Source organism: Sander vitreus, chromosome 7, assembly GCF_031162955.1.
Source record: "Sander vitreus isolate 19-12246 chromosome 7, sanVit1, whole genome shotgun sequence".
NCBI lineage: Eukaryota > Metazoa > Chordata > Actinopteri > Perciformes > Percidae > Sander > Sander vitreus.
The window spans coordinates 7,036,575-7,060,222 of NC_135861.1; the positions used below are offsets into that span (position 1 = coordinate 7,036,575).

Genomic DNA, 23,648 nt, shown 5'->3' on the forward strand with positions numbered 1-23,648 from the left:
GCTTTGAAAGGCTCTCAGTAGCTAGGGAACATCAACATGTCAGTCAGTGCCGTGCCCTTAGAGGATTCAACAGTGTGGCGTAGCTTGTTGAAGGTGTCCTCTTATTTTACTATTGTTCTGTGAAGCACTAATGTTTTAGTTAGAAAGATGATTTACGGAGGAGCTATGCATTTCATTTGAGGAATCAATAAATCACCAGTTAAAATGAAATGTACTCAGCTTTCAAATTAAAAAGAATTTAAGAAATACACATATAAGCTGCTGGGTAAGTTGTTACTCAGCTCTATTTTAAAGGTGCTGGAGGTAGGATTGGGAAGATCCAGGACTTAGCCAAAGAATTTGAACATCAACAACTTCTCAGTCCCTCCCCCCTTTCTACTAAAGCCCAAACGGTCTCCTAAGCCCCTCCCCCCACAAGGGAGAATGAATGTGTGTGCTTGAGCAGTGATTGACATGCAGTTAGACCCCCCCCCCCGCCCTGGCCCTGATTGGTACATCTGAACAGGGAGCTGTGGATCTTTGCAAATCACACTACAGGCTGTAGGTGGTGCAAGAGGAGCCAGATTTTCTTTTTTTAACTTACCTGCCAAATGTAGTTCTACTCAAACATAGGGTCAGTTTCAGCAAATATGACAGAAAGTTAGTTTTATAAGTCTTACCTACTGCATCTTTAACATGTTCTAGTAATTTCATCATGAAAAGCCATCTAAATAAAGGCTTTTTGCCAAAAGAGCGCCTTGGACCTTTCTTCTTTTTTTTAACTCCTATAAGCTGGTTTAGTAGTCCTGATGTAAAACGTAAAGACACAAACAAGACTGTCACAGGATATGAATGGTTTAATAAAATCATACCATACATCACAGGTCTGTTGGATTTAAGTCACGGCCAGGATTACCTGAGCTTATTCCTGTGTTGTTAAAAAAAAAAATACAAAACCGTAAAACTCAAAAGCAATTAAACTTAATACAGTTCTTTTTGTCAGAACAAGGACGGTCTCTACGCACACAATTAATCTCACACCTTAAATTATTTTTCTCATTTTTCATCCCAACAAAGGAAGCAGAGTTTTTGACGTCAACTGAATTTCACATTCAGATGATGGAGGAATGACCCTGAATGGATCTTTACAACCCAAGTCTTAGAACTACTTTCTGCTGATCTTGTGAATAACAGAATTGAAAGCGTACAGACTCAGACCATGAATGTAATACGCACACTCTTTTCCAAAGCTTCCCGGTAGAATGTAGCAGTGCAGAATAATAGAGCAATTTTACCGGATGATACCGCAGATAAATAGCATAATAAGAAAGTTTTAAAAACAAGGCATGCTAACAGCAAATCAACTCTCTCACAATTCAAAACAGGAAAGTAACAAGTGCCGATCTTAGTGCCAAAGTAAAAGCCTTCGTCAAATAACTGTTTTACCCTTTACCACCCTCTCTTCATCCGTGGTTGACGAGCAGGTTCTAAGAAAAAAAGAGAAATAAATACAGTGAATTACTCCTGCTGCACCCTCTGACCTTTGAGATGCTCTTAGGTGCAAGGACTGTCCATGTTTTGTGCACACTTTTCCAGCTTTAACTGTCCACAACTGAAAGGTCAGACCTGCTAATAGTAGGGATTATCTCGATAATGGAGAAAAGTGAATCTGTTGATACAGTCGGTTTGTTTTTTTGTTGTTAGAATTTCATAAGACCAAGTTCCCCTTGACATACTAAATGATTCAGCAGGTGTTTTGTTTGGACTTAAAGTGTAGGCATGGACATTAGCCATTTCGTGCTACTTTACAAACATTCTCTCACACAAAGTTCTAATTGCCAGACCTCTTTCCCAGCTGGTTAATTTTCCTAATATTAATCCGTTTAATCTCTTTCCACAAGGTGTTATTATTATTTTGTCTTGTCATTGAGTGTTGGGTATTTTTAAGAGCAGCGGAGTTTGGAATGTGGAAGAATGAGGGGAAATATATTAACACAGGGTGTGTTATTGGCTGGCAACAAGCACAGCCAATCATACAGTTCTTCTCACTTCCTTTCAAATCAGTGAAATCCCCACAATTGCATTTAGACTGTCTCATAATGGAGGGGAGAGGTTGTGTGACAGCAAAGTTGTAAGATGCAAAAATATGAGTTTGACCCAAAATATGTCCCATGTTAATAAAACTTTCCCTTTTCCAATCTTAAAGTTTTTGGGTTGCTGTTTTGTGCATCTACAGCAGGTATGTATATGTACAGGGTTATATTAGGGATCATCCTGGTGGTGACACTCAGAACTCCTTTTTATGTATGTACTAAAGTATGTATGTATGTATGTATGTATTGTATGTATTGTATGTTTGTTTGTATGTATGTATGGTAATAATAATAATAATAATTTAGACTTTATTAATCCCGCGACGGAAATTACAATGTTTTCACTCTGTTGTTAGAACACACATTACATACAGGCCTGAACTATACAAACACATGCTCAGTAACTATACAGGATGATAATGTCAGAGTGAGCGGGCTGCAGCTGTCAATAGACAGGTGCCCCGAGCAGTCGGGGGTTCGGTGCCTTGCTCAAGAGCACATTGGCAGTGCTCAGGAGGTGAACAGGCATCTCTTCAGCTACCAGTCCACCACTATACTTTGGTCCGTATGGGGACTTGAACTAGCGGTTCCCAACCCAACTCCCTACAGACTGAGCTACTGCTATCTATCTATCTATCTATCTATCTATCTATCTATCTATCATCCATCTTCTCATTTACGCTATCTGTACACCCTAGCATTCTGTTCATCAAAGGCCGATGCAATAACCTCCAAGAGAGCTAGCCTATCATGCCTACCTAACTTCTACTTTAAAACAGCTACATGCAATTGATCCAAGCAGTGCCACCTCCATCATTCAACCAAAGACCAATGAAGTCCTTGAAACCCTAGCATCTCATTGTCCCTGAGAGAACACAACAGGTATGACACCATTATACCACGCTTGTGTGCTGTTCCATGAAATAGCGATGATCATTTAGCACCTTGAAATCTTGGTAACATGATCCTGAGAGAGACACTTATCACGCCAAGGTGATAACTAGCCAATTTTTATATAGCTTTGCCACCACGCAGACCTATACCTATAACCTTGGAATGCAACCTATCAAAATGATCAATTAAAGCTAGGTGATATACAGCACCTTGTTAGTGAGATGGTCTCAACAGAACATATTGAGTTACAGAGTATGAAGAGGATGCTCATGGGCGCGATTCTATAAGAAGGCCAATTAACTCTTCGAAGTCTTATTCGTTATTACTTATGTTTTCCAAGAGAGACAATATCTAACAAGATGGCTCCTAGCTATGACTATATAAGCTGATTACCACAGGAAGACTCGACCCTGACTACTTATGGATGTGACGCATTCAGCTCCCGACACATGCAGTATATTTATCAAACAGTTTCTAATTACTGCATATTCCTTTAAGGAAGGATCAAGCAAGTGATAACTGGAAACTGAAACACTGAATTTACTAAGGTGCAACAATTTGCAGGCATAAAATAGCACAGATGGGATTTACACAAGCTGCAAGAAGGACAGTGGTTGAAAAAGAAATGTGCATTAAAGTGGCCATATTATGCTCATTTTCAGGTTCATAATTGTGATTTGCGATTTTATCAGAATAGGTTTAAATGGTTTAATTTTCAAAAAACACCATATTTCTGTTGTACTGCACATTGCTGCAGCTCCTCTTTTCACCCTGTGTCAGGTTTCTGTTTTAGCTAAAGAGTGAGACCTCGCAACTTCTGTAACATCTTTATTGTCAGTCGCACATGCGCAGTAGCTAGGTAAGGATTACATGAGCTAGCTAGCTGTTTCTGCAACTTCGGCCTGTACAAGGCAGGATTAGCCAATATGTTAGCCGGGAGACTTCTTCTAAATGAGGGCGCACTTCCAACTTTGTGTGGAATACCTGCAGAACAGGAACATGTAAGTAGTTCTTTACAATTTATTTTGTAGATCAGGGTGAATTTGTGTGTATTGTAGCAGTGTTTTGCCATTGAGAACGAGCTAGCATGCTAGCGCTAGCATGCTAACGGTTAGCCCCCTAGGCCCCTCGTCTCGGCTAGTTACGTAGAAAGCCGTGCAGATTTTGAACAGCTCACCCGGAGACTGAAGGCAGGACACATTCAGAAACCGTATCTCACTCAAAACAGCATGGATGTGTTTTTTTCAAAGTTTGTATGCGTGTGGAAGCACCAGAGACACAAAATAACACCCCAAATCCCAGAAAAAGTGATTTTTTTAATAATATGGGCAATTTAACCTTTATTCTGCAGAAATCTAAACAACATCAGACATAGAGTGAGCACACCACAAATGTATCTAGAGATGTGGACTGTATCAGTTACCTAACAAGAGTAAAGCATGATTCATGCTTCTGTGTTAACTCTATGCCGTTGCTACATACATAGGTACATGGAGACACGGACCCTACGCCGGACCCTAGCCTGATGTGCACCTCCCAAAAAAATTTAACTACACACCGCGGCGATGCACGTCTCTCGGCCGTGGCTTAGTAGCTTTGCATTTCCCCCGACTCATTTCCTGGTTCTCCTTCTCCTTACACAACATGAAATCAAGGAGAGAGTTAACTTTTCGTGCTAGAGTTTTCCCACCGTGATCAGAAAGCACAGAGGAGACATTTTGTTTCTCTTACTATGCCTCTAGAGTCGGTACTCGCTCCGAAGCTAATCGCCGTCACTCTCTCACTCGCTCTACCACACACTCCCCACGCGCACGCACACATGCCGGCTATGCCTGCTATTCTCTTAAAGAGATCGACGCACACACCAAGAATAAACTTCAGGCCACTTACATATGCTACGGCGAAAACTCTGAGTGGAGCCTCCGCATAGCATAAATCACGCTTAAGAGTCTACAGCCATGTTATCGGCTATATATTGCTAGCTTAGCTTAGCACCTTAACATTAACATGCATTGCATAAAGCAAACATATTTGTACGCTACCATGTTGATAAGTGCATTAAAATCTTGAAATATATCATTTTTAAAGTACATTGAGAACAGACAATACATTTGAGATTAATTTGTGAATATCAACAACCACTGGAATGTTGGCCAAAACATATGGTACAGATTAATGTCCCCCTCAAAAAAGAAAGCACTGTGGTGATTCTCTGACTTTTTATCTGGCACCATCATCAGGTCAAATTTTGACAGTGTCCATTACTTTGGTTAATGATCAAATACCTGCAAAACTAATGACATTCCCACCAGTCTTAGAAGTACTTTCTGTTTACTGCTAATTTGCAAATGTTAGCATGATAACATGCTAAACTAAGATGGTGGAGAGGGTAAACATAACATGTCATTAAGAGCAGGATAGCATGCTGACATTAGCATTTAGCTCAAAGCTAACATGGCTGTAGACACTTAATCTTGAGAACTCACCCTTCGATGTCAGTTTGGAAAACTGAGGATGAATTAAAGAGTCGTACTTTGCTTATGCACTTGTGTTTTTATGAAAATAAGGATTTATATGGTGAAAACATTTCACACAATGTTGTTTTCATTAATGCTTTTTTTGTTGGATCAAGACAAAAATGTAATTCTGCATCAACCATTTCAGGAATTAATCCAAGAGTTACATCTATTATTAATCCACAGTTCTTAACACAGGGTATATACAGAAATCCTGGAGGTAAATTCAATACCTTTTAATACAATTTTGAATACCTTCTCAATATATTTTAAAACCAACACGCCATTGAGTTGCAGGTTTATACGGCAACACATTTCTAACCAAACGGAGCTTGAGATTTATAAAACGTTGGTTTGGACGGTGGCACTAGTTTGCGGTGGTGTAGGGCTAACGGTAGCAGCAGCACAGAAACTGGAGATTGATAACTGTTCTCCGCGTATTCCAGATTTATGGCTGGTACATTGCATATGCGACCGAAGAGCGTTAACCCCCATCCAAGTTATACTGATTTTACAAACCGAATAGTAAGCCTGCTGGTCTTTCCCCTCTACAGGCCTGAGCCAGTCTTTAAACGCCAGGTCCTCTAGCCATTTATTGGAAAATTAGCATTTGCCCATGTTTGTCTAGGTAGCCTAGCTGTCAGAGCTGTTAAGGAGCTTGACGTTCAGCAGCCACTAGTCATCCAGTTCAGCACGCAAAATGTTTCATCCACATTCCTGCGAAATGTTTGATGTCGACTTCAGGATCATAGGCTATCACCCGACGCAGGATAGGATATAATATCACACAAACTTTACAATATGAACTTAAATAGACATAATAAAACAAATGGACAACTCATAGTTTGCAAAAATGAATACCTCGTAAAATGGCGATTAATACCTTTTAATGGCCTTCATTTTTACTAATTTGATTTACTACCTTTTAATACTTTTTAAAACCCTGCAGACACCCTGTAACAATAAAATAAAGTCTCCTGTAAATTTGCTTTGGTGTCCCAGTTAGATATTGATCAGGCTCAGCACTGGTTGGCTTCAGAGGCTGGACAGCAGCAGGGAGGAGGGTTGTTTCTGAATGACTCCTGGTCCCACTGAAGTCCTATAGCTGCAGTAAGTTACTAATGTGGAACGATGCAATGAGCTAAATTGACTGAAGGCTCGGGGTGCAATGACCTTAAGTCAGCTGGTAAAGAAGCAGATTGCATGTTTTGTACTGTACAGTGTGTGCATGTGTGTGTGTGTGTAGAGAGGGCATGGTATCTGTTCTCAGCACCGCAGACAGAGTTCACTCCAGCTGTGAAACTCAAACCATTAAAACCACAGAGAGACTCACAGAGCAGGGTGATCAATATGGCTCCCCACCTCCTTCAGTCCTCTCATCTCCTCCCTCCGATTTCCTCTCCTCAACTTCCATTCTCTCACCATTCACTTCTGCCATCAATTCTTCCGCAACTGCCATCTGTTCTCTTCTCATCTACTCCTCAATCCATCCCTCCATCCATCTTCTTTCCTTTGTGCTCTATTCTGCACTTCACTGGGTACAAGTAGTAGGTGTTTTAAATATAGTACAATGACTTAAATGCAAACCTGAGAACATATTTTCTCACCTCATTTAAACTTAGTTTAAATTTGCTTCACTGAAAGCTCCAGTACAGGTTATGAACACAACTGCTCACTTTAGAGAGAAACAAAGCAACAGATGCTCTCAAACAATGTGTGTGTACGTTCAGGAGTGAGCCTGCTCTGGACCACTAAAAGGAAGAGGGAAAGGGTAAACATGTGCTTGCTTGCATGCATACACAAACAGAAACACTAAAGGATACGAGTTTGTTGGCTCTAAAACAATATTGTTGATATGTAGATGTGGACCATGGGTCAGTGAGTCGCTTGTGTCTTGCACGGTGCCTGCAACTTTCAAGATAAAAAAAAGTATATAAATATTTCCTTTGAAATAACTTTACAAAAATATGTAGACCTCTAATAAAAATGAAAACCTTTGCTTTCTAGAACATAGAAATGAGAAAAAATAGACTACGCAGCGCCTGTGCTGTGGTTCCCCTCTCTAAAACAAAGATCTATTCTATGTATTTGCTTATGTTTGTGCTTATCAGTGGCAGTCTTTAATGACATACAATGTTAACCTCTTCAAAAGCATGCCTGGTGTAAAAATGGTCTTTGTAGCAAAATGTGATAACATGTAATTTCCAAGCTCAAAAATAACTTTGAACCTCAGCATTTAAGCCAACATGGAAGTCCTTAAAGTGGTCGGGAAAATGGACATTTGAACATCTACAACTCTCCATGACAACGGGGCGAACTTCATCTGCTAATGCAAATCTTGCAATATGGTTGAAACTCTAGAACAGCAAGAAAACGGACCTCGTGGTCAGATTGTTTTCTCAAATCTGAGATAAGCTTACCGCTGCCAAGAGAGCGCCTTAAAAGATTTTGCTTCACTTTAGCAACCTGTTACCTTGGTATAATTGCATTTGCACGGGCAAAATAATTTGTTCGTTTCAGATATGACAAATATATTTTCACACATTCACTGTAGAAAGAGTTGAATGTGTTGCAGAGATTCAAAGCCATTTGATTAAGAGATTCAAAGCCATTTGATTAAGAGGGTAACATGATGGAGGGAGAGTGGATGAGAACACATACTGCAAAGATTGTCTCCACTAACAAAGTTCATATTAAGGCTACCAAGATAATCAGCTTTCTCCACTCCTGTCAAGTTCAACTTATGACTACTTTCATTATCAAGTAATCTGCAATTATTTTTTCAATGAATCAATTACCCCAAAATTCAAAGATATTGAATGAACGATGATATAAAACAAGTAGCAAATCCTCACATATGAAAAGCAGAAAACCATAATTGAATTTTTTTAATTAATGATTAATGACTTCAAACGATGCATCCATTATCAAGTATAAAGCATAGAATAGCCTCTGTTTTGATGAAGCTAATGAGGATACTAAAAAAATAATTAAACTTATCAAAGCATACTTTAGATGCTTGTGTACCATAGGCTATACATTACTGTATGCTTCAGTGTAATGTTTAGGATAGCCTATTTTATGACTAAAGTTAACAACAATATAATTGTTTAATGGTGTACTACTGGCCACAGCATGAACAGCAAAAGTTATAAGTACTTCGACAGGTTCTGAAAATGGTATCTGTGCACTTCTACTGTATAAAAAAAAAACTGTTGTTAACACCTCACAACTCACCCACTAACAAACTAATGGATTTCCCACCTGTTGCTCTAATTGCAGATCCATCCTGAGTTAGAGTAGTCAGGGACTAAGAAGACTTGCTGGGGTTACACCACACTGCCTCCCAGATAGCGCAACGGTATCTGGGCTTTTACAACGAGCCTATTCTCATTTCATGTGGCCCGGCCGGCAGATCAGAGAGACAGAGTGAGGGGAGTGGAGAGAGAAGAAGACGGACAGGGCCGAACACTGTAGGAGATACAAAGAAAAGAAAAAAAACTAACAACAAACAGAAAGTCAGGAGAGGTAGAAGAGCAGAAGTATGCCTGTTCTCCTTTCTGCCTGACCCAGCCTGGGAGCCTTGACTCAATTGGAAATCCATTTTATCTGATGACTGGCAGGCAATTGGGGCTCCCAGGTGATAGGCTGAGGCTCTGTGGTTGATAGCCCTGACCACTTGCACTGCTGAGGGATGGAGATGGGGGGGGAGAACACATACTGCAAAAATGTTCTCCACTAACAAAGGCTACCTAGATAATCGGATTCCTCCACTTCAATCCAAAATACAATAACTAACAGATGTTTTGGTTGTCAATTAATCTATTCATTATTCTTTCAAATAATCAATGTCCAAAACCCAAAGATATTCAAATGACAATGAAAATAAAAAAAAAAATGTATGGAGACAGAAACAAAATGGTGACAAGCTTGGATGACATCATATATCAATTACAATAACTCTAAAATCAGCATATTTCTTCGACTGTTGAAAAATAAAAATGTTACATGCTGCTAGCAATCTTCCACACCTTCCATGTTGACTAAAAATGATGTGGCTGGGACGGATACGTCACTTGCAAAACAAAAGAAAATGGCCCCCTCTTCCCTTTCAAACAGAAATCAGCTAATATGAACACCATACCGATCAAAATACTAAAGCGAAACGAAATGGCAAAGTATCCGATTACCTAAATTAATACAGTAGTAGCCATCTAAAATGGCCGGGCCGTGAAGGGGGTCCCCGCTGTGTATTTGGCTGGTAATCCCCCCCTTGATGATGTAGACAATGCATTATGAAGCTCTAATGTAATGTAATAATCTAAAGCTCCTAAGCACAGTGTGTGGAAACCAGTTGTTTATCTACCGCCAAGAGGAGCTGTGATTATGGAAGATGAAACGGTTCACTGCCATCAAACTACTGTTGTCTTACCATTTTACTTCAAATTTGCCCATTGATGCTGGACATTTTCCTTGACCCAGTATGTCTGAAATCAGCTGTTCTTATCATATTTGATGTGTGCAAAGTCATAACCAGCCTTACTCTGCCTCTGACTGGTTAGTTTAGGCAAGAGGAGTGAGGTCGGTTAGGTTAAGAATATCAGGGTAAGCCAATAAGAGGCAGAGTTGGGCGGGTCATTTCTTCGCCATCCTAGGAAAAATAATATCGCGTGACGGAGTGTGCTTTCCACATACTTTTACTGAAGCGCTAGGAGCATGCTAACACACGGAATTAATAACGATTATACCTGCTTAACATAGGCATGTTAACGTTGTCACTGGGAGCACGTTAGCATGCTGACATTAACAGTGAGCTCAAAGCACCACTATGCTTAAGTACAACCTAACAGAGCTAGCATGGCTGTAGACTCTTACTCTTACTTAGATTCCATCAGGCGCGGCTGTGCCGCCGGAGCAATTGTGGCAACTCAAGGCCATGCTTGTGATAGCCAGGAGTGGCAATCCGCTCTGCTCCGATAAAAATATGCTCTAAATATGTCTATTTATATCTATCTATTTTGACGGAGCCACAGGGCCTTGCACAGGCCAGGCAGGAGGTGAAGCGACTAGAGCATCCGGTCAATAAAATCTTTTTTTTTTCTCTCATCACATCACTACACTATTTTAACAACTAAAACACAGCCACAAGTCTTTGATCCATGTCGTTTATAACTGGACTAAATAGAAGAACCCAGTAAACTACGTAGACTACTTATTTGTATAGTAGAAGCACAAATATATAGGAAAAAAATCAACTAAATCTTGGTTGGACAGGCAAAACGCTTTGCTTCTGAAACGTTACCGGTGTGGTATGACGCACGGTGGAGGACGGAACAAAACCACAATGCTGCCGGAACATGGTGCATCTGTGCCTGGAGGAATCCTGGCGTTGTGAGAAGTTCACTCTTACTGGAGAACAGGAGAGTTGTGATAGACAGAAGTATACCTTACTGCTAAACAGTACTGGGAAGAAGTGTAACCTCAGCCTCTGGACACTAAATACACTATGTATGTGAAGTTAGTGTAAACCGATATAGCAACCAGACATATAGTAGATACAACCCCAGCCTTAACTTTAAGGAAAAACTTTTAATTATGTCAATTGGAAGCACAGATTAAGATCTTACGATTTTACTGGACGAAAAACATACAAATGACAAGTTAACGAGTCGTTTTCCTACAATGCAAATAAGCAGCTGCCTTTGTTACATAGACAAAGAATAATTGCAGTTACCACTATAAAAAAGCAATTTCAAAGTTTCACATGAAAGTGAACTTGTCAACACAGCTCTGGGAGCAAACAATAACACAATGGTATTTATTTATTTACAAAAAGACCAGGGAAGAAGAAAAAAAATCGATCAATCTATTTGGGAGTACAGGGTGTGAATTGGAGAGCAATCACAAAGGAGAAGAAGGCCTCAAGTCACAAAGAGAATGAGGAAGTGGAGAGAAAGACGTAAAGAGAGGCTGGTACAAAGTGGACTGTTCTGATAATGGTGCGGCTGCTTCGAGGCAAACAAAAGCCAGTGAAAAACCCACCTAAAAGTCGCTGTTGTCCTCTCTTAGCCCAGCTGGTGGGCTTGGTTCCACAAAACCTCTTGCTAAGCGTGCCAGAGAGGGGGCGATAAAATGCTGACCAGAATATTGGTGTAAAATGCCACCAGGAAGAAAAACAAACAGAGTGTGTCAATTGCTTATGCAGCCGAGGTGGCTTTCATCAGAACACAATACAGGACTGTGTTTAATTATTATCTGGGACCCCCATCAGAGAGTGCAGAAAGAGGGAGAGAGAGTAGGGGGTCTCGTGGCGCGAGCCGACAGGCGTTGTGGCGCTCTGAAAGGTCAGGGAGGTGTACAAAAGCTGGTGAAAATGCCTCTCTCGGGAAGCAATTGTGAGTACCCTCAACTCTACCCCCTCCCTCCATGTCTCCACACCCCCGATTCTCCCCTCGTTTGAAAGCCTTGAGACGTCTGAGGGCCACCGGGGGCCACGAGGCAGATAAAAGAGGAAACAGAGGCTCTAGATTTGGCTTGATGTGCTGTTCGATCGAACACTGCAGTGCAACAAAAGACAAGGAGAGGGAAATACAGGAGTGGGAGAGAGAGAGGAGAAGGATTGGGACAGAGAGAGAGGATTGACAGAGGATCGGCAGGCATCACTTAAAGAAAAGGAGAAAGTAAGAGAAAGTTCCATGTGTAACACAACAGTGGCTGGAGTGTGAAGGAGGTACGCACATTCATTGTCATAGACAGGCACATGCATGGAAAGTCAAAGTTGCATCTCTTTAAAAACAAGAAGAGTAAGGAGTTATATAAATAGGTCTGTGATGCCTTTTCTTTGAAAGCCCTCAGCTTTCTATCTTAGTGAGCCAATTTTCACAGCACTTGAGTCTGAGGGGAAAAATGAAAAGGTGAAGAGAAGCCTAATTCACTACCTTAATGCTTAAATGTACAGTGTTGTTATTTCAGCGGAGTACTGAATCGCCAGATTAAAAAAAGATATATATAACCCACAGGGCACACAATACACGAGAGACAAACAACAAAAGAGAAAGAGAGAGAGCAGATAATGACGCTCGGTGGTGATTGGTTGTGATCATCTGTACAATGATCAATGCCGGCTTGAAAGGAGGCAACACTGATGGTTTATGACAGAGGGAAAAACTGCAGACAGTATGAAAATGAAATCAATAAGTCAACTGCGGAGCAGGGAGAGACAAATGAAGGAGACGGCCGAGAAAAAGAAGAGAGGGGTTTTTAGAAAAGAAAAACAGATAGGAGAAGACAGAATAAAACAAGCGAGACAAAGAGAGTGGAGTAGACACAGAGAAAGTGGAGGAAAAAAAGAGTTGCCAGACAGATGTGGAAGCTAGATGAAAGGTGTTGGTTTAAAGGAAGCAGAGGCAGAAAAACTAAACTGACAGATGAAGGAAGATTCATTAAAGATAGATAAAAAAATAAAAAAAGAGACTACAGTGAAAACAAACTGACGAACAATACGACAAACCAACTGACAAAAACATTTCTCCAAACCCTGGGAGCTGATGTAAGTGTACTTGGGCATGTGTGAATGTATGCTCAGGTAACCTTACACAGGAAGAGTAAGGTGTTTGACACATTCTCTCAGCGTCCTCACAGTATAAACCTTCCTCATTATCGGCACTTTGACAAGCAGGGAAACTATGTGTCCTGTTATTTGCTTTAGAAAAAGAAATTGTTGTTTGTATGAAAATCTTTGACAAACTAGAACATTTTTGTATTTCAGCTTTACAGTAAAAATGCCTTGGTTCTTGCCTTCATGTCCGAAAACTGGACTCACATGAGTTCTTGTGGCCTGGTGTGGGTGTGTGTGTGTGCGTTTGTGTAGGTTTCCACTAACATTAATGACCTGAACACTATCCCTCTATCTCCGTTAATACATTCTCCAGCGCTAAACTCTTCAGTGGACCCAACACACACACACAGAAACACACACTCGAGGTCACATTGAGCCAAAATGTACTGTGGCACAAACATAATGTGAGTTCAGACACAGGTCGAAGTGACTACCATTTGATATGTTTGTTCCTTTGATATGAAATTCCTTAATGAAACGAAGGAAATAAGAGGAAGAAGAAAAGGAGGAAGAAAATAACAGAAAGAACTGAAGGTCCCAGTAAAGTTTGAGATCAGAGTGTGAGCTGTGAACATACACACACAGGACGTATACGTTGCTAGGTAACTACAGATAACATCTGTACAGTCAAAAGATTGGCTTTTTGTGGCAAATAACAGTAACCTTGACCATCAAATTCTGATCTTCCTGTCGACCGTGCAACTTTGTGTTTTTCTGGGTCGAAATTTCAAAGAAATTTTGTTCTTTTTCTACACTTTGACGTTTTTGTCGATTTTATTCCAATTTTTTTGTCACTTTCTTTCCAATTTTTTTAGCGTATTTTTTAATGATGTTTTTGTCAATTTATTAACAAGTTTTTTGTCGCTTTTTCTGATGTTTTTTTTTCTTCGCGTTTTTCCAATTTTTTTCACAAGTTTTTGTCACCTTTGGCGATGTTTTTGATGGGTTTTTTTGTCACTTTTTCACATTTTTTTGGTCACTTTTTTCAGCGTTTAAAAAAGCGTTTTTTGTAGCTTTTCCAACATTTGTCACTTTTTTCAACGTTCTTTTGTCATAGTTCTGATATATAACATTTTTGTAAACGGGTCAAACAGGAGGGTTAAGTCCACGTGGACGTTTGCGCCAAATTTGAAGAAATTTTCTCAAGGCCGAGATATCAGGTCCATGTGAATGGGGCCGATGGACAGATGAACCGACGGACGGACAGCTCAAAAACATAATGCCTCCAGCCACGGCTATCACCGGCGCAGAGGTATAATAAAACTTTTGATAGACCTCCATCACTGCACACGCATTGCACCGCTGTGTTCTGGCAAGTGTTCAGTCAACTTCTGTTCAACACTGTGAGCTGGGGTGAAGAAAAAAGTCAAAGGATCCCTTAAAGCTTTTTTTTCTCTTCTTGTCTGTAGGCAGTCACAGCTAATGAGGCACAAACAGACCTTCAACTGAGAGAAGAGAAAGAAGAATCTGACAAAAAGATTTGCTGCAAATGAACATTACCTTTTTGAAACAATTCAACGCCTTTGCAAAAACCGGTGGCAAACTACTTCTTAACAAAATTTGTTAAGATTCAAGATTTTTGACTTGTGTGTTTTATTCCTGTTTTCTCTAGTGGGCAGGACGTTGTGGTGGTTGAAGCGCAGAGTCACAAATAGAATGTCAAAGGACAAAAAAGTGCTATCTGCTCCATGGTACATCAACTTTGTAGAAAAGTTCTGCAATTTGAAAGAAGATATAAAAACAGCAACCTATACTAATTTAGAAGCTTGGTATGAAACTCCCATTCCCAGAGACGGTTACTCTCAGAACAATTAGAAAAACTCTGTTCCTTAATAAGGGCCTAGTTTAAAAGAAGCTACAAGACACTGTGGTATTTATTCACGCATAGCAATTAGGTGAATGTGGAGTTTGACTATTTATTGCTTCATAGATTTTGTATAAAAAATTGAGTACATACTTAAGGGAAAGAGTGTGTGAAACTTTATCTGTGTGTGTGTGTGTGTCTGTGTGGTCAGTAGCAGGTCCAGCAAGCAGCTGAAAACCCTCATTCTTCTTCATTAGTGTTGACTGCTGTGGGGCCTGCCATCTTTTTCTCTCTCTTTGCATCTTTTAATCCTCTGTCCATCTCTAACCCTTCCTCCACAAGCACTTACCATCTCCTCGTGGTATCTACCCATCTTTCCGTTCTCGCTTTTTCCCCCTCACGATACTCACTCACTTTCTCCCACAATGCTCTCCCCTCTGACATGAGCCTTATTCCTTCTTCACCCCATCCTCTTTCTCTCCCCTCCAGCACATCTGTTCGAGTCTTCCCCCTCCATTTCTCTTGCTCTCTCAATGGCGCTCCTACCCCATTTCCCATCATCCCTCGTCTGCCTCCACCTCTGTTCTTCAACTGTCCCCCTCCTCCTCTTCATCATTTTATACTCACTTCTGCGCATCTCCCCATTTCCTCACATCGCTTCTTCAATTGCTCAGTCTTTACCATCAGGTTTACAAAGCACAACTCTTTTTCTTCCCCTTGGCTACTAATATTTTTTCCCCCTATATATTTCTCCTCTTTCTTCCTCATGTTCCTTTAACTGGTTCATTTTTTTGTAATGTCTCTTCAGCTTTGCAGTATCAGTGCTCATCACAGGGTTCATCTCTCCTTTCTCTTACTCATTTATTCTCTTTCGTACTGCCTGCAGAGGAAGTCTGCTCCATTATTTGTTTCACTTAAACTGATCTCCAGTTTCTGCCTGTCAACATTTAATCCCAGCTTTTACTTTAGACCTAATCGTTTCTTCTTTCACTGTGCTCTTTTGTCATGTTTTAGCGCTCCCCTCCTCATCTTCCTTTCTATTTTTCTCTTTGTATGTCCAGTGTTTCTCAAAGCCTTTCACATCTACCACGGCTATGCGGCAGTTTCTAGATCTCTATATACCTACAGCATGTGTTTTTTTGTTCTTCAAAGCCTTTTCTTTGTATTTTTCTTCAGTTTGTTTGTCTAGAATGTTATCTGCCAGCAGAGTAGCTGAGCTGCTGTGATATTTGTACCGGCACGACTCCTGTTCAATCAACAATAAAACTGAAGGTAAAAGAAAAAAGAAATCAATATTAGGTTTGATACCGTTGTGATTCACTGGCTTTGCGAAAGTCAATGTGCATTCAGATCAGTAACAGATACAGATTTGTTATCAGTATATCAGTATTGTCAATGGGGTTTTCCTTTGAGAATGGACTTATCAAAACTTGATGAAACTATTTTCTCTTTCCCCTTATCTTCTGGTGTTCTGTCCACAGGGACTCTTACTTGCACATTAAGCCTCAGAAACAGCACACACACTCCTGCACAACAGGCTGGGCCATTTCAAATCACAACCAGTGTTCCTAAAAACTCTATCCCATCCCTCTGTGGGTCTGTTGAACGCTCCACAGCATAACTACAAAACTGCCCTGCTTAAATGCTCTGCCCACCCTACATACATGTAAATGAGAGGGACAGAATATTGCAAACACTTCTTAGTATATTGCAATGCAATACATCGATACCACCAGCTCTGGTGTAAAGAAAATCACTATGGAGTTGAATCAAAACGTCTCTGAGACAGATAACTGACCCATAACTTAAGGTGTATACATTGTTTCTGGTTCTGTTTTCGGGGGCGACTTCCTGATAGAGGTGTGACGAGATCTCGTCCTACGAGATATCGCGAGACTAACATGTGGCGAGACTTCTCGTCGAGGTAAAAATTGTCTCGCGATATCGGTCATAAGTGCAGAGCAGCACCCAGTAGACGGAGTCTGGCCTGGTTGGACATATAATACATGGCTTCGAAGAGGAGTCTGGCTTGGACCTCTAAATTAGCATAGAAGACCCCCTGCCCGTTCGCCAAAGTTGACTCTGACTTCACTTTTGCAGAGCGGTAGCGGAGTTGCAATTGTAAAAAGCTGCCTGTAAAACCCAGCGTTACAACTAGAGGGTATGGCCTCTCTCTCTATCTTTCTCTCTCTCTCGCGCCCGACACACACACACACACACACACACACACACACACACACACACACACACACACACACACACACACACACACACACACACACACACGGACTGCAGCATGTAGTTCAGCGTGCCGCTGACTCGTGCAGATTGCACAAATCGTCTTTTTTTAAATGAGACGGAAGCAGAAAGCAAAACCTAACTTTACTTGTAATGATATTAAACAAAGATAAATGTTCTCCCCTAGTCTTAAAATGGTCATAAATCAATACAAGAGCAGCCTACTTCCTTGTTTACTGCTGCAATGAAACGCTTGGTTACGTTGTAACCTTGGTTCTCCGAGTAAAGACTATTTTTCCAGGTCATATTTCTTAATTGAAGTTTTCTTTTAAATAGTGTTAAAATCTTCGTTCTAGTGAACCCAATCTCGTGTCTCGTCACACCCCTACTTCCTGAACATACATTTTGGCATTGCTCAGGAGGGTCGTACTAAATCCAAGTTCCAGGTACTCTCAGGGAAACAAATAGGTATTCCAAGCACTACAGAGAAGTGCTTGGAATACCCAACCTGTATCCACAATGTTTTGGAGTAGGTTATTAGTTTAACTTCATATCCCAGTGACATTGGGTAGCGTTTTTTGTAGTGGGCTGTAATAAATAGCCACTACAGCCTGACCAAATGCTACAGAAAAAATTAAGCTCCGAAATGATTGTGCGGCATCTCTCAGTCAGTTCTGTACCATATTCTACACCTGCACCTCCCTGTCTTCTGATTCAGGAGAATATTTAAGCAGTGGAATGGTTTGACAGTATGGTATGGTGCCGGTCTCATGTACTCTCTTATTGCTCCACTCCGGCGACCTCCTACTGCGGGTGGCAGTCATCACGTGAATGTCAAAGTTAATCAATATTAGCGCCACTTTTGTGGTCAGTGGCTGTCCCAAAACTGAACTGCGCTTTCCTACCAAACAGCACATTAAAATGAGGAGATACTGTATGTCCCAGTGTCGCCTTTAAAATTACGTTTATACATTCTGATTTATAAAACCTAATGGAAAAGGCAGAACTTAGACCTTGCCTGTTCTTATGAAGTTTCAGCTTAGAAGGAAAAATAGTTAAATGTCAACAAAAAAGTTTCTCTAAGGGTTTGCTACAGGGATATCGGACTGGATTTTGATTTATGTCCAAATTCTACCACTCTGAGAAAAGCTCCATTTTAACACAGCACTTAATACATCTGTAAAGTAGCCTCTGATGGACAGGAGACAAGACATGTCATCAGTCAAACCTCCTCCGCTATTTCAACTAGCCCTGGATGGCATGAATGTCAACGACTGAACAGTCCAACAACTTAAATTATTAGCTAAGCAGAAGAAAGGGGAACTAAAGGTATAAATTAATGCCTCTCGCGCAGGAGGACAGTCAATCTCAATGCACTGGGTCATTTTGGAAAATGTCTTTCAGTATGATAGCTGACAAATTTGACATCTCATCAGCAAGTCCTCCTACTCCCTACTGTACCTCGCCCAGGCTGTCAGGGACCGGGGAGTTCATATTAGTCTTATTTAGTAATAATCCCTTAAACAGACGACACACATGAGTTGTGCTTTTAAGTCACTTATTGTTTTTCTTTGGCATAGCTCTGCATGGAGCAAGAAAAAGGAATATAAAGCCTAAGTTTCTCTTAATATTCATTATGTATACGACTCCTAACCAACTGTTAAGGTATTAAGGCTTCTGTGATAACATACATGTTTTTTTTCTCCTGTATTGCCTAAGTCTGCAACAATTAACCTCGGTATATATTGCCATTAGTCAAAGTCTGGCTTTCACTGTAATACAAAGCAAGATGTCTTCTATCAAGCACCACAAAGGAAATTAAGTACATATTTTCCCCCCTGCCTTTTCTGGCATACCAAATATGCATTAATAAATAGATTCAGAACTTTTCAACTCTGTCTTAATACAGCAAATAAAATGCCATATGTATGTTGAAAACCTTTTGGTCTGTGTAATTTGATATAATTACTTGGCCAATTTAGACCAATTTCACTTTTTAGAGGTAGGGGTTCATTTTTATAAATACTTTTCCCTTCATTATACCTCACATAAGACTATTAAAAAGATATTTTTCATGGCTACTACCCAGTTAGACTGCAGTCCAGAGCAGCCACCCTACACTTAACTCCTCGTCTACATGTAAAATCTCACGTTTTACCCATACGACTGAAAGCTCTTTCAGCCGAAGTGTTGATCACATGTCTGGTTTAAAAGTTTTAATGGGCTTCTCAAGTGATGATTTGGGGCAACAAACCTACATGTGACAGCAAGAAGGTATTCCTCTAACATGATGAGAAACGCCGAACAATTTAAGAAGCCGTCATTGGAAACAGTTGCAGCCGTAAATTCGCGATTGCAAAGGCATGACCCGCCCTACTCTGCCTCTGATTGGCTAGTACTCATTGCCTTTTTTGGTTGGATAGAGTAAAATTGGTTAGGGTTAGAATATCAGGGTAAGCCAATCAGAGGCAAAGTAATCATGCGCTCAGACCGAGGCATTTTCGGTGGCGCGATCACATTACATTAACGTAACTGTCTCTGGGCACCCAGAGCTCTATTGTACCTTCATTAATTGTACAGAGACAAAAAATGAGCTTTCTTGGGGAAAAGTAAGCGGGGAAGTTGGACTACCTGGAAAATTCTGAAATGATCTGTACGTTGTTGTGTTGATGGAGCAGCTACAATGTTAGCATAGCCCTGATTGATCTGAAATTCACAGAAAACAAGCATTTTAAATGTAGTTGTTTGCTTTTAGTCTTGCGGACAGACATGATAAAGTATGAATTCAGACTTTTTACAAATCGTTATCATGATGTAACAACTTTTCATCCTTTTATTGCAATTACATTATGGCAAAATCGGTAGGCCGTGACCTGCCTTTGCCTTCCTAGGAAACGCAAATTCGCATTTCTTGCATGATCTCGTGAGATTGCGAGAATCCAGCTGCTGTGTAAGGTAAGTATTCTTCCGCCGCAGCAGCAGCAAGGAATCACAGTCCACGGAACAAGGACTGTGAACGGCCTTATTGCCCCACAGTTGATTGCTTCATGGCCAGTGTGGACAAGATTATGGTGACCAATAATTCTTTAAACACACATTTCCAAATATCCTTTTTAATTATTCTGCTGTTCCTCAGCACTCTCTCTCTCTCTCTGATTCTACCTTTTGTTTCTCCCTGTTCTGTTTTACTCTCTGACAGCCAGTCTGACAGGCAGCTTTTAACTTCAGGAGTAACTCCCTTGGTATTAGACCCAAAGCCTGTAATGTCTGCACTCCACAGCAGGGCTCCAGATATATACGTGTGAGTGTGTGTGTGCCTCAGTAGTTGGCCTTGCTGAAGGGGAAAATAACGACGTTTAAAGTTTCTGAGGTCTCAACTTGCAGCCGGCCTGATCCTGAACTCGCTGTAGCTCCACATACATCTGTGATCGGACATGCTGCTGTAACACTCATCTCTCTATTATTTTTTTTTCAAAATCTCTTTTGCTGTTTTTACTCCCTGTATATCCTTTACCTGCTCTTTTTCTTCTCCGGTCAGGTATTTTCTCCACTTTTCCAAATCTCTTTTGTACCTCTCTGTCACTGTCTCTCATTTTTTCAGTCTGTCTCCCCTCTTGCCTCTCTCCATCTTGAGCCGAGCTTCTGACATTGATCAGCATCAGAGCCAGACTCTCTCTGAGACTGCCGCTAAATTACTTTGGAATCCCACATGGCATATAGACAGTGTGTGCGTGCATGTGCGTGCTGTGTATGTATTCACATCTGAGAGTGCAGATAAATGACTAGAGAATCCCACCGAGTGTCTGGACAGTGTGTACGCGTTACATGTAGCAGTGCCCACGTCAGGCTCAGCCTCCCAGAGGATAATGACTCGAGGTTGCCTGCTCAGTCTCTGCGGACTCTGTGGGATCCTCCCCTCATTTGCCATCAAACACAAACGCATGTACACACACACATAAAGATGGTAGCGTAACCCAGCAGGCAGACGTCTGTGACATGTAGGCCTTTTCTACTGACCCGCTGAGACACTGATCAAAACACATCACAGTCACTTCTTTGAGTCTGGAAAGACAAAACAAAAACTGGACCACATTTAGTCCCAATGAAGTCCTGTTTTACTCATTTAAAAGCTTAGGAATGAAAATACATCATCTGTTTGATTTCTCCCATCAGAGCTGTGTAATTTCATTTAATTCATAATTTTGACTAATTAACTAAATGAGCAGGCCACTCCAAATTTTTTGAAAGGATTAAAACTTATATTCACAACACAGCAGACATCACACATCAACTGTGTGTGCTTATAAATAAAATGAAAACAGAAATGAAAACCAATTTTCCTCAAACTCACAGCAGATGTACGTACATTTGCAAATGTAGCGTTATCAGCGCCATGTCCAACCCGCAGAAAGCGCACGCTGTGATACTTCAGCTTACATCGTATTTACCAAATCTGCAGCCCACTATACCGTAAATTGTGCTGTAGCAAAGCGTTAAGTACTTGTGCTATGACACGGCTGAGTGCAGACTGCAATACTCCCACTGCTGATGCTATGACTGTTTGAAACAATCCTGATGCCAATATTTGTAATGTAGCGAGGAGTTTAACAACTGCTGGAATGGAATGTGAAGGCTGAGTCGGAGATTCAATATCATCTTTGATTTCCACCAGTAACTGTACTAATGGCTGCTTAATCTGTAACGCTTAATGATTTTGTGTTCACTCAACTGAAAAAGTGTGATCCTTGTGGCAAAAATCTGCAAAATAGAGGCGCGCTTTCACGGGAGGTTATTGTACATACCGCGGAAAACATAATTAGGCGCACTTTACGTTTCCCCTCCGATCTATTTATGGGAAACTCCCACTTTCCCCTTGACCCTCCCGTGAATGCATATGCATGACACGGAAAAACGCAATTCGCCATTTTCAGTTCCCGCGACAGGCAGTCTGCGCTTTTACCTCAGTGCGGCCCGTTTGTACGTACCTCGTCATGCTTTTATGCGCATGTTGCGAAACAAATACGCCTGAAGTGGGCGCAAAAGCGTTAGTACATCTGGCCCTGTGAGTCCGTAAGATGTACTAATTTAATATGCATTACAAGGAAGAGAAGGAAACAATGTTTGGCTTATATTTAATGCACAAAGAATTAGAATTATCACCGCATCAATATTTCCCCGTCGTTTGTTGGACACAAACATTTGTTATAAATGATAAAAATGACTAAAAAGACATTTTGCTGCATTTCTCGGTTATAAGGGCTGCGATGCTTTAAAAATCTGGATTCAGACTCAAGCACACTGAACAACCTAAACAATTTTCATAACACACGTTAAAGCTAAAATTAGCAACTTTCGGCCTGTTCCAACAACAGCTGACGAAGCATGAAGTGTTGTGATATTTTTAGTTTTTAGACCATTCTTCAAATGGAACAAATGTGTTTGGGAAATAAGTCTGCTGGGTCGAGACATAGAGTACTATAGTATTCATTTAATACCATTTATCTCTTAATACTCGCTCTGTGTAAAAAGGTTATTTTGTCTTTAAACATCATAAGTTCAACATGATGAGTTGCAACTATTTTTTACCTCCAAAGTGTAAGTTTATTTAGTAGCCTACGCAGCATCTACTGTACTCCACAGGAAGATAACCAAACTGTGACAGCTTCTAAAGACACATAATGGAGGAAATTGATGTTCAAATTGAGTGAAAGTCAGGGAGATGCCTCAGGGGCTAATCAGGAGGAAAGACCTTGATGTGTAGGTTAAAGCAGACTGCAATGTAGCAAGCCACACACACACACACACACACACACACACACACACACACACACACACACACACACACACACACACACACACACACTTTACGTATGATATGCTGTGCTCTTTTAAATACTATATCTTCAAAGAGTCTTCACTTCACTCCTTTTTTCACACTAGCTGATATGATGAAGAAACTCACGCACGCACACAAGCACACGCCAAAATTTGTAAGGACATTACACTCTCATAAGTGTAGAAATACAACACCACAAACGCAGGTTTAGCTGTGTGTATTTAAAAGTGTGTTTGTGTCTGCATGGGTTTCTTACAAGACAGATACAAAGCTACAGACACTATTGAAAGTGCACACACGTACAGGCACACACACACACACACACACACACACACACACACACACACACACACACACACACACACACACACACACACACTGAGGAATCAAGTTCTGATTATCACATGCTGTATTACTGTATGCCAGGGGAAGCCTCAGTGCCCCTGAGCAACGCAGACGAGATGTGAGCAGAGAGCACCATGAGGCAGAGCAGTACGTTGTCCGGGTGCATGATGAGCAGCTGCACCTTCAAATGTGTCTACTGTACAAACTTTGGAAGGGCAAGCTTCCAGTATTCTGTCCTCCAACTTCCCCTCCTCCTCCTCCTGCTCCTTCTCCTCCTCCTCACATGTTCTCGCTAACTTTCTGTGAATTTGTAACTTCAAACTGC

At 40.9% G+C, this 23,648-nt stretch overlaps 1 protein-coding gene across 2 annotated transcripts in view; it reads right to left on the reverse strand.

Annotated features, from left to right (window-relative positions):
- Positions 1 to 821: 821 nt before the first annotated feature.
- Positions 822 to 23,648, reverse strand: part of LOC144520566 (MICOS complex subunit mic25a-like) — a 92,551-nt gene continuing 69,724 nt past the window's right edge. For both annotated transcript variants that reach the window (XM_078254355.1, XM_078254354.1), the window contains exon 8: positions 822 to 1,466. In XM_078254355.1, the coding sequence (XP_078110481.1) occupies positions 1,443 to 1,466 (24 nt within the window). In that variant the 3' untranslated portion in view covers positions 822 to 1,442. The remainder of the gene's footprint in view (positions 1,467 to 23,648) is intronic.